Source organism: Clarias gariepinus, chromosome 4 (assembly GCF_024256425.1).
Source record: "Clarias gariepinus isolate MV-2021 ecotype Netherlands chromosome 4, CGAR_prim_01v2, whole genome shotgun sequence".
Lineage (NCBI taxonomy): Eukaryota > Metazoa > Chordata > Actinopteri > Siluriformes > Clariidae > Clarias > Clarias gariepinus.
In genome coordinates, this window is record NC_071103.1 from 34,568,600 (window position 1) to 34,580,725 (window position 12,126).

Sequence of the window (12,126 nt, forward strand, 5' to 3'; positions counted from 1 at the left end):
TAAAGCTAAGGTAGATATCATGATTGTTTAAGAAGTATTAAGTGTATTATTCTCTTTCTGGCCCGAGAAGGATGCAAGGAATCAGTATGTGGACCTCATATCATTTCTGGTGGCTGTAGAGGGACCTCCGTCACCCACAGGAAGTGAAAATGGCCTCCAGATACTGCCGATCACCACAGATGATAGCCTGACCACCATCCCTGTCCCCCAAGAACGCCATCAGTGTGGAGGTGTGCTAACATGGTAATAAGTTTAATTTAAATAAGTTTAAAAATTAGATAAGCGTAATTCTGCACCCTTAAAAATAAATTATGGTTTTCTTGATGAATCATGAAACAGTGGAGGGTTTGGATCTGTCTAGGAAGGAAGACTCCATCATCACAGTTATGGCAGGTACAGGAAGCAGAACATTTCTACCAAAGCCAAATATAATTTCCTTGACTTTATGTTTTTATGACTCGACAGGAAGTGGAGATTACTAATGCAGCGGCAATGTTCAAAACAACTTCAGGAAAGCTCTAGAGGGTGGGATTGAGAAGATGGAAAAGGTACTCAGGTAAAGTTACATCCTAAACAGAACAGAACCAGAGCTTACATTAAAGGGTCATCGTTAGGATCACTATTCATGTGATAAGTTTTTCTTTGCACAAGTTACTGCATCGCTTGTTTACAGGTTTTGTGTAAAAGCCTACATTGGCTTCCCAAGGCCTTTGGGTGCTGTTGTAAATGGATTGGCTTGTAGGACTTGGCAAAGAGGCCAAGTCAGTGTACTTAGCCTCTTTAATGCTGCCTATGCCACTGAAAGTGTAAGCTACCATTTAATCACTGTGTGTGATTAACATTTATTAAATTAAATCATAAGATTATATGATTATGTAACAGTCATATTGGAATTTCTGCATCTTTGGTGCCTATCGTTTAATTGTTGTAATCCCAGGCTTCTTTTTAAACCCACTTCAGTCAGCAAGGTTAGAGCTCTGGTACACCTTTCCTAAAATTATGGGTCGTATAGCGATACTAAACATGCAAGAGATGCTACACTGACATCCTCCAACAGCAACTTAGACAGTAATGCCATTTGTAAGTCAGATGTGTTGAAGAAAGATCAAAGGTGCGTTAGGTGAGATAGGTTCAATGTTTAAATTGATATTTATTTTTAAGCCTCCACCCACATTATCATCAGAAGCCCATAGAGTAAAATAACTATAAATGAAATAAATAACTGACATGAAGCCTATTCCAAGTCAAACAAGCATTCGTAAGTTTAAATCAAATTTCTAAATGTGTTTTATCAATGACTTAATAGCTACACTTGTCCTGAGACAGTAACACAAATCTTTATTTTTGTATTACATTCTCCAGGTAGGAAATAAAAATGACAATTGCACTTTTAAGTTAAACTCTGGACTTTAATCATGGACTAGGAAGTGCTTTAACATGATGTAGTGTGTAAATTCTCTGGGTTATTTGTGTCCAGACCAGTGAGATGCTCTTGTTCAATAAGAAGCTGATGGCTACACAGGAGTGTAAACTAGGATAGTAACTAAAGTTTCTTATTTGAGTTTAAAATGTATAATTACTTTACTCTATAGGCTCCTGAAAATCATGTGGGTGGAGATTCATGAACTTGGGTGGAAACAGTTTGTGAGCTCAAGAAATAATATAAATTTAAACATACCACCCAATTACTCACTCATCTAATGCACCTTTATTTTTCTTCACTAACTCACTCACTCACTCATCGTCTGTAGTGCTTTATCCTTTATACATGGTTGAAAAGGATCTGGAGCCTATCCCAGGAGACTTAAGGCACGAGGCAGGTTACACCCTGGACGGGGTGCCAATCCATCACAGGGCACACATACTGTACTTGCCAATTAGCCCAACTTGCATTTCTTTGAACTTTTGGAAGACACTTACCAAGCACACAGACTCGAACACGGACCCTGGAGGTACAACGCCAGAGTGCTAACCATTAAGCCACTGTGCTGCTCTTAATTTTTCTTCAACACATCTAAATATGGTCACAGATGAGTGCATGCAGGTCCATCATAAGTTTCTTCAATGCAAACGCCAAGTGACAAGCTTAGCTTTCCAGCAGTTTTACTTACCATTGGTGATGTTGCTCACATATTTACAGCAGATGCTAATTAAATAGCTTTATTTTACAGTTATTTAAAAGGACTTAAAACGATTTTTTAAATAAAGTCCTCTGGAACTGTCTGACTCGTCCTGGTGTCCCGCTTTTGGTTGGAGATCTCATCCCATGGATGCATGTGGTGACTGGGGATGGTTCCACTTTTCCACGAAGACGGTCCTGTCCTTAGCTGATGAAACAGCTTTTCTCTGTGGATGTGTGACTTCAGTCACTTGATAGTTTAGGACTTCAGTTTCCTACAGTCTACCTCAGCCTCCAATAACGAACTGGACTCCACATTACCCTAAACACATCTCCTGTTACACTGAACTTTCAGTCTCACACAGTATGACTGCAGATCAATCCCTGCTATCCGTTTTCACCCAAATGAAGATGGGTTCCCTGTTGAGTCTGGTTCCTCTTAAGGTTTCTTTCTACTGACATCTCTGGGGGTTTTCCTTGCCACTGTATACGCTTTACGACTATACAAATAAATTTAATTTAATTTAAAAAAGGGTCATCAGAATAAAGTGTGTCAAAGTTAAAGGCTACAGTCTAACAAAAACAGTGTTTTATTTAATAAGAATATGTTCAAGACATACTAGATTTTTGTAAACTGTTAAGCCAACTTTGGATATCCTAGAACTAACATTGACAGAAGTAAGACACAAGAATACCAGAAAATCACAAGAAACTTGATTCATTAAAGAGACATAATTTAAAAGGTAAGGGAAAGAGTGAACCATTAAACCTCTACTACTTAAAAATGAACAGTTATATTTATATTCATATGTTGCCACTGTTGGGCCCTTGAGTGAGGCCCTTAACCCTGTCTGCTCCAGGGGCGCTGTATCATGGCTGACCCTGCACTCTGACCCCAGTTATGCTGGGATATAAGAAGAAGGAATTTCACTGTGCTGTAATGTATATGTGACAAATAAAGGCTTGACTTAATGTCTTTGTCTTGGTCCAGGCTGTGTAATTAACTGTAATAATAATCTTCGTCTTTCGGCTGTTCCCTTTGAGGGGTCACCACAGCGAATCATCTGCCTCCATCTAACCCCATCCTCTGCATCCTCTTCTCTCACACCAACTAACTTCATGTCCTCTCTCACTGCATCCATAAATCTTCTCTTTGGTCTTCTTCTAGACCTCCTGCCTGGCAGTTCAAACCTCAGCATCCTTCTACCGATATATTCACAATCTCTCCTCTGAACATGTCCAAACCACCTCAATCTGTCCTCTCGGACTTTATCTCCAAAACATCTAGCCTGGGTTGTCCTTCTAATTAACTCCTTCCTAATCCTATCCTTGTCACTCCCAAAGAGAACTTCAACATCTTCAGCTCTGCTACCTCTGGCTCTGCCTCCTGTCTTTTCTTTAGTGCCACTGTCTCTAAGCCATAGAGCATCGCTGGTCTCACCACTGTCCTGTACACCTTTCCTTTCACTCTCGCTGATACTCTTTTATCACATAACACACCTGACATTTTTCTCCACCTGTTCTAATAAACATGTAATAATAATAATAATAATAATAATAATAATAATTAGAAAGAAATGGTCTGAGGCAGGTAAGACCAAAAGAAAGATGGCAAGGAACAAGGCATAGGCAGGTATTGTAAGAAAGAAAGAAAGAAAGAGAGAAAGAAAGAAAGACGAAAAGAGAGAGAGAAAGAAAGAGAGAAAGAGAGAGAGAAAGAAAGAAAAAAAGACAATGAGAAAGAGAGAAAGAAAGAGAGAAAGAGAGAGAGAAAAAAAAGAGAGAAAATGAGGCAGGAAATAAATAAATAAATAAATAAGGAAAGAATGACGTGGGCTGAGGCAGGTGTGAAAGAAAGAAAGAAAGAAATAATTAGTAGGTACTTGAAAGAGTCGACTCTTTGAATCGGCTCTTTCTAGGTTATTCAAAAGAATATTTATATATCAGTAACTTATAAAACAGAGTTACAATAAATAATTTAATTTAGGGTTCCAGCTTTAAATCTTATGTAGAGGGTTGTATTTAGCTATCTGTCTGACTGACAGCTATAACCTTTATGTTACTTTCCAAAGAACCGACTCTAAGAGCCGACTCGATCGTAACCGACACATCCCTGTTCGACGGTTTGAGTGGGCGTGGTATAAGCGAGCGGGCGTGGTTTAGTAGGTGACACAGGGTATCTCCGGGGTTTGGACAGTGCCGGTTGTGAACTTTGTATTTGTGTACTTTTACACTTGCCATGATCCGTGTTTTGTCGAGTCGATTTTTTAGATTTTCCAGGTGAGTCCTCGATACACCGAAACAGAGCATGCTTTTTGAATTCCTATCGCAGTTTCCTAGCATGTATGCTAGCTAGCCAGTTCCAATAACAGGTTTAAACCAATAACGCACGTAGGGCACTGTGTAGGGTGTAGGGTTCTTCTGGCTTGTGGTACCGTAGTTTATTACCATATTTTCACTAATGAGTGCACATGTGAAGGGAGCAACGCGGGGTTTGTATTGGGCTATTTCGCAGCAGCGTGCATGTACAGTATGTGTAAATGGGAACAGAAATATTGTATATATCAGTATAGTTGTAACAAAGTTGCAAAAAATATTTTAATAAATATTTAAATGTCGCTTTACAGCTTTAAACCTGATATGAAGGGTTATATGTAGCTAGTATGACTGACAGCTTTGACCTTTGACTTACTTTCCATTTCATCACCTTCAGGGCTCAGAGACTCAGAGAATGGTTTACTCCTTGCATTAACTCTTGGCATTAAAATATTACAATGCAATCATTTTTCATATTCATCACAAACGTTTACGATTGTGTCCAATTGATCATATAGTACATGCACAATACACAATGTTGCCAAAAGTATGTGGACAACTGATGTTAAGGCATTGGTTCAGAAGGTCCTAGGTTCAAATCCCACATCCACCAAGTTGCCTCTGTAGGGCCCTTGAGCCTTGACCCTGAACCCTCAACTGCTCAGATAGACTGAAAAGTTTTCAGATGTCTCTCTCATTGTGGGGTGTGTCAATGGAGGTCACGACCTGAGTACAGAGGTCTGGTGGGTAGTTTTGGGGGATTGGTGTGAGACATCCTGATTGTGGTTGTGAAGCTCAGATGAATAAGGCTATACCTAGCACAATTAACATCCTGGTGTGGAGGTGGAGGGTGGCAATGTGGCTTAGTGGTTTGCACAGTGTCCGGGTTTGATTCCCACCCCAGGATCTGTGTGCATGCAGTTTGCATGTTCTCCCGGATGTGCTGCAGAAGGCTTAATGCAGCAGTGGTCTGAGTCTCCCATCATCAATACGAGATCTTGAAGAGGACTAAAACAAATGTTGTAACCTTGCATAGGCCTATTGAAATAATGCCACGATCAAAGCAAAAGGGAGTCCAATGAACTATTAGAGTGTGTGATTTATTTTGGCCGCGCAGTGTATATATTCTGTTCGGTTATGTATTTAATTATAGTGATAATATGTTAGGTTCCCATCAACCTCACATACCTTGGATTGGTGAAGGTCCCAGGTTCGAACCCCGGTTCCACTATTGTTGGGCTATTGAGCAAGGACCTTAACCTTCAGCTGCTTAGATATAAAATGTAAGTTGCTCAGGATAAGCGCGTCTGTCAAATGCTGTAAAGGGAAATTTTGACACAGTGGAACCTTGGATTACAAGCATAATTCGTTCTGAAGCAGGCTCGCAATCCAAAATACGTAAACCAAATCGAATTTTACTATAAGAAATAATGGAAACTCAAATTATCCGTTCCACAGCCCAAAAATAAATACATAAAAATAATTAACACAAAATATAAAGTAAAAGTTAAACAAATTAACCTGCACTTTACCTTTAAAAAAAAGTACAAATAAATCCAGACAGATAAGTGTTTCCGTTTGTGTGCGCAGGCGGTGTGTGTGTGTGTGTGTGTGTGTGTATGTGTGGGAATCTAAAGTAAGCTCCCCTCTCCCCCTTCTTGTCTTAGAGAAAATGGATCTTTAACCTCTTTAATGGGACTTGCTTTTGCTTTACCCGCGCGCTGTACACACATGCATACATACGCAAAATAAAATATTTTTACGCACTGGTACTCCTAAACCAAGACTTGTTTGTTTTCCAAGTCAAAATTTATAAAAAAAAATCTTTGCTCGTCTTGCAGGACACTTGCAAACTGCGTTACTCACAATCCAAGGTTTCACTGTACTTATTTATTTATTTTTTGGTTAAAAAATGTTACCCTCTTTCTTCTAGACCTAGCCTTTAATATTTTTTATACCTTGTTTCTTGTATCTTGTATACTCTGTGAATGCTTCCTGTAAAATTACAATTTGATTTCTCACTCTCTCTCTCTTTTTTAATTTTTTAATTTTTTAGAATTCCTGGTCTTCAGCTACACACTACTGGTAGATCGATGGTGGCTTCAGTGGACGACTTTAACAAGGCCAAGGGTCAACTTGGGACACTAAAGAATGACCCTGGCAATGAGGTCAAACTCAAGATCTATGCCCTGTTTAAACAGGTCAGGATGCCACTCATGTAATCCTTGTATTTATTATAAGCAAAATAGTCCTCCAGATTTATAGGGTTATGAATCGATTGATTGAAATTAGTCTGTAATAATAAACAACTATACAGTTATAACGGTTAGTCCAAGCCTACTATTCTGATACTTCTGTACTAATACTGCCAGTACTGATGATGATGTGGCGGTTTCTTATCCCCAAGTTTGTGTTTGTGTGATCAGGCCACACAGGGACCTTGTAACACCCCGAAACCAGGAATGCTGGACTTTGTGAACAAGGCAAAGTGGGACGCCTGGAAGTCTCTAGGTGTTTTGTCACAGGTGAGACAGCTTTATCTATACTTTTATATCTCTGTCTTAGTATTTGATAGAAGATAGACTTGTAATTCCTTCCCCTAACATGGCTTACTTTTGCTGTCTTTCTTGACCGGTCTAGATTGTTAACATGCAGCCATCTAAAAAGTTCACATGATATGCTGGAATATATTGTTTGACCATGTTTAGAGAAATAAACCATTTTTCTAGTGATCCGGGGGGACCAGGGGTTTGACCATCACACATTAGACGTTTAGCAGACTTAAACAGGTGTATAAAAATGTGCAAACAGAAATGTTAGAAATTTGTACTAGATTTTCTCAAAAAATGCCACAACCAAAGCCATAATGAGCACGCCATGCTTCTTGTTGTCTGTCCTCTCAGGAGGACGCCAGGCAGCAGTATGTGGACCTCATCTCGTCTCTGGTGGACGCTGAGGGACCTCCAGTAGCAGCAGCTTCACCCACAGGAAGTGAAAAGTCCTTCCAGACGCTGCTGGTCACGACAGAAGACGGCATTACCACCATCCGACTGAACAGACCACAGAAGAAGAACGCCATCACTGTGGAGGTGCGTTGAAGAATCAGGGTCTTTTCTGAGATGTGATAGGATGGTGGTGGATAATTTTAATGATTTATTTTGTTTAGTTCTATCGGTTAATGTAATCCAATAATGTCTTATCAGGGCTGTGTTTGACACACAAAAGTATGAGCATTCAAGCGAAATGCTTCTGTTTTGCATTTTTACCGTTAATTACATGACATTTTATTACAAATAACATTATTGTGAAAAGCATGATCTTTGTAAATTTACAGGAATTTCAAAATTTCTGAACACATGCTTAAGTGTTCAATTATAGAGATATAGTTTTTTGTACAAAGCAGTAATGTGATCAATATCACACATTTGCTAACAATTAAATAGGGTTATAGAATTTATCCATCCATTATCCACACCAGTTTGTTAACCTTTTTCTTTTATTATATATTGTTCTTATTATTATTATCATTATTTGTATTATTATCATTATCAGTTGTACTTGTATTTTTATTATCAGTTGTTTTTATTTTTTTTATGTATTTATTTTTTTTGTATGATTAAGAAGTTAATCTGTGATCAAAGCGACCCCTGGTGGAGTGTTCATGACATTAACATACTTAAATCTTAACAAAACATAACTTTAAAGATTTTAGGCAAATAACTTTTTCTTTTCCTCAAGTCTGTACAGATGTTCAAGAAAACAGGAAACAACTTTAAAGCTTTAAATGTCAGATAAACTATAATGTCAGATATATGTTACATTCTTTCTTTCTATATTTTTTTTAATAGAATTGTCATTTATAGATGAATTGTAAATCATAAATGTTAAATGACCTATTTTTCCTAGATGTATAATGAGCTGATTGAGGCTCTGGATCTTGCTGGGAAAAACGACTCGGTCATTACAGTCCTCACAGGTACAGACAGCTAGATTCGAGTGAGCCATGTTGACTTGTTTATATTGAGAGCCTGAGGTATTAGTCTCTCATTCATTATATCTCATCAGGCAGTGGTGATTTCTACTGTAGTGGCAATGATCTGAACAACTTCACCAAAATCCCAGAGGGTGGAGCTGAGAAGATGGCTAAGGATGCTGGTGTACTCCTCAGGTAAATGTTTCTATTTATTTTTAAATCTGCATTCAGGAGTGTGATATTAATATTTGTTCCATTACTAATCACAGGCGGTACGTGAAAGCCTACATTGACTTCCCGAAGCCTCTGATTGCGGTTGTAAATGGTCCGGCTGTGGGAGTCTCCGTCACAGTCCTTGGCCTCTTTGACATCGTCTACGCTACAGAACGTGTGAGCTGGCAGTTCAGAGTTTTGCTTTTTGACACAGTTATAAAAAATTTGATAACCTACCTGTTTTGCTCTCTTTCACACCTTTAGGCGACATTTCACACCCCTTTTAGCAATCTGGGACAGAGTCCTGAGGGATGCTCATCATACACTTTCCCTAAAATAATGGGAGCTGCAAAGGTACACACACTTTTCTGTCTGAACAACGTATGTTATTGATGCAAAGACTAAATGTCTTCCAACTAAGTTTATGTATTATACTAATCATTACACTTTAATACGAATAAGAATGGACTCGATAAAAAGCAATTGCTTTGAGAGAGTTTGAGTGTTTGTGGAGTGGCACTTTGGTGCAGCAGGTAGTATTGCTGTGGCACCGCTCCAGATTCTTTTCTTACACCCAGAGTTTCAGAAGCATTTGCTGAAAGTGAGTGTTTGTGCCAGTGTCTTTAAGTGAAAATTGAATGGACTTTTTAAATGCAATTTAGTCCCCATTAACTCCAGGAGTTTATATCTCTGGGATTTTTGCTTGTTTCACACATATGCAAATTTAGTTTGGGGAAGCACGCAGCTTTTGGAACTTTAGTGGGAAGAAAGCATCAGTCATGCACTTTTTATTGACTTCATAAATGACCCATTTGCATAGAATACATGTTGTTTGTGTCCAGGCCAGTGAGATGCTCTTGTTTAATAAGAAGCTTACGGCCACACAGGCATGTGAACTGGGTCTAGTGACTGAAGTTTTTCCTGACAGCACATTTCAGTCTGAGGTCTGGACCAGGCTAAAGGCCTACTCTAAACTGCCTCCAAATGTAAGTAACAACACGACTTATCTTGATTTTCTTCAATTTAAAAACAATTTAATAATTTACAGCCATTGACTATTTTATATAGGCAATAAATCATTAATACGGTAGCTCTTTATTACAAAATTACTCTGGTTTTGCATGGTTGGAAATGTCAGGCCATTTTTAAGGAGAGAATCTAAGCTCGTGTCAAATGCTAGTTATACGATATGAAAAGAAACATGAGTAACATGAAAAACATGAGAAGTTTTTAGTAACCATGCCCATTGATTGATCAGAAGCAATCATAACAACCCAAATCTTTATGCTTATATCCTTCCTTCTTTTCCTCCTACCTTACGTCCTTGCTATTCTGTGCAATGTTATTATGTGACACACTTCTTTCAATTGGGCCTGGTTCTAGGAGAAGAGCTTGTTGGTCTAGTGATCCTTAGGGCTGCAGTTAAATGCTCCTGGTAGTAGAGGGGGGGAGTATGCGATGCTGTTGCTGTACCAAACTTTGGTGGTGAATGGGGAGCTGAGCCATAAGGCAAAGCTCTCGATTTACCAGTCGATCTATGTCCCAAACCTCACCTATGGTAGAACAGAAAGATCAGGTAACAAGTTAGTAAGGACCTCAACCTAGACCCGCTGCTCATCTACATCAGGAGGAGCCAGTTGTGGAGGCTTAGACACCTAATAAGGATGACCCCTGGTCGACTTCCATTCGAGGTGTCCCAGGCATGGCCGGCTGGGCGGAGGCCCTGGAGCCAACAACTTCCCCTGCTACCACAGAGACCCTGAATTGGACTTGGTATAGTTAATGGATGGATGAAAAAGATGAATGGATGGATTATTCTTGAAATAATTAGAAGAAGATCATAAATAAGGTCAATCAAACTAAATAAACTAAAAGAAAAAAAAATTGTGTGAATGATAATTGATACATTATAAAGAAGATTCAGTATAGAACATAACTATCTAATGCCATCTTATTACCATGTAAGACACCTACTTGGCTAACACACATATTGTTTACCAACTGTATTAACAACAACAACAAAAAATCTTTAAATGTCCTCAAAGAAATTTAAAATATGGACTTTTCCTACACGTCTTTTATGTTTCTGACCATGTCCTCTGTATCCTCAGTCTCTGGCTCTGTCCAAGCAGCTGATCCGTCAGGTGGAGAAGGACAAACTCCACGCTGTGAACGATGCCGAGGTGGAGAGACTAGTAGAGCGCTGGCTCTCTGATGAGTGCATGCAGGCCATCATGAGCTTCTTTACAAGCAAGGCCAAACTGTAATGAGAACAGATTCTTTCATCTGGAGATTATAGTATAAAGTAATTTACTACTACAGTGAAATATGCTGATCATGAAATTTCACTATAAATCTGTTGGCTTTAACAGGGAACTAATATTTACTCAGTTATGCATCAGTAAAGCATAAAGAAGGTAACAGATTTTTCCAGTGATTGCTTCCAAGAAGAACTATAACAGACAGTAATGAGTGAAATACGTCTAACATGGTGCTTATGTTCATTCATTGTTATCATTACGTGTTTTTTTCCCCCACACTAGGGGAAAAACTAATAATCAGGTTGCAAACATCACATCTTTTTAACATGCACTTATGTTTTAGTGTGATCTGGCTTGTTTTTATATGGCCAGTGCTTTAGTAAACTGATTCTCACACACTCATTTCAGTTTCCACCATCTTCTTATACATCACAATATGCTCTCTGAACTTTCTAATAATTTGTTTATATTGTTCTGAAATTAATAAATGTCATTAATTAAAATAAAATTTAACTGTATGAATTGATTACAAAGGCCTTAAGCTATTTTTTTCACCAAATGTTTGGCAGCTAGAAAGCAGTGTCCATATCATAATGATTTGGATACAGTTATAGGTTTATTACACATCAATATTGGTACAAACTCTCTAAAATGTTACACATATTTTATATATTTTCAACTGACAACGTTTCAGTGAGTTTTCAGTAAGGTTTACCGTAAACAGAAATCCCTTAACCAGAGTTTTTTTTTAATATAGATTTAGCAACAACCACAAAAATGTTCTTTATCCAAAAATCCTTTAACCAGCAATCTGTAAACAAGAGGGCCGTAACCTGAATTGTTCTAACGAGACAATGCTTAACCAGACATCCTTTAACCAGAAATCTCTAAAACAGAAACCCTTTAACCAGAAATCCCTTAACTAGACATCCTTTATCAAGACACCCTTTGACTAGAGGCCTTTACTCAGAAATCTTTTTATTATTGTTCTTAATCTTAGCTCTTAAACAAAAAAAATCCCTAGTCTATCTAAATTTTATTTTTTAGAAATCTAGGAAATCCTCAACAAGAGTTCTTCTTCTTCTTCAAAAAAAAACATCCTACAGGCAAAGTAACTTTACCACTTTAACCAGTGGTCTTAAACCAGAAGTTTATTCAACTTAAATTCCTTAAACAGCATTTGTAACCTAAAATCCCATACGTCTTTAATCAGAAATATCATAATATTGTCTTTAACCAGAAAT

General features: G+C 38.2%; 1 protein-coding gene across 2 annotated transcripts; it reads left to right on the forward strand.

Annotated features, from left to right (window-relative positions):
- The first annotated feature begins 4,264 nt into the window (after positions 1–4,264).
- On the forward strand, positions 4,265–11,292 carry eci2 (enoyl-CoA delta isomerase 2). 2 transcript variants are annotated; one of them, XM_053493722.1, is made up of 11 exons: positions 4,274–4,399; positions 5,603–5,718; positions 6,492–6,636; positions 6,862–6,960; positions 7,339–7,524; positions 8,342–8,411; positions 8,501–8,603; positions 8,678–8,798; positions 8,886–8,975; positions 9,464–9,607; positions 10,733–11,292. In XM_053493722.1, the coding sequence occupies exons 3-11, from the start codon at positions 6,529–6,531 to the stop codon at positions 10,886–10,888; spliced, it is 1,077 nt and encodes a 358-aa protein (XP_053349697.1). In that variant the 5' UTR covers positions 4,274–4,399; positions 5,603–5,718; positions 6,492–6,528; the 3' UTR covers positions 10,889–11,292. The 2 variants fall into 2 exon arrangements, with proteins under 2 accessions (XP_053349696.1, XP_053349697.1); XM_053493721.1 differs by lacking the exon at positions 5,603–5,718 and having other exon boundaries at positions 4,265–4,399.
- Positions 11,293–12,126: the final 834 nt, after the last annotated feature.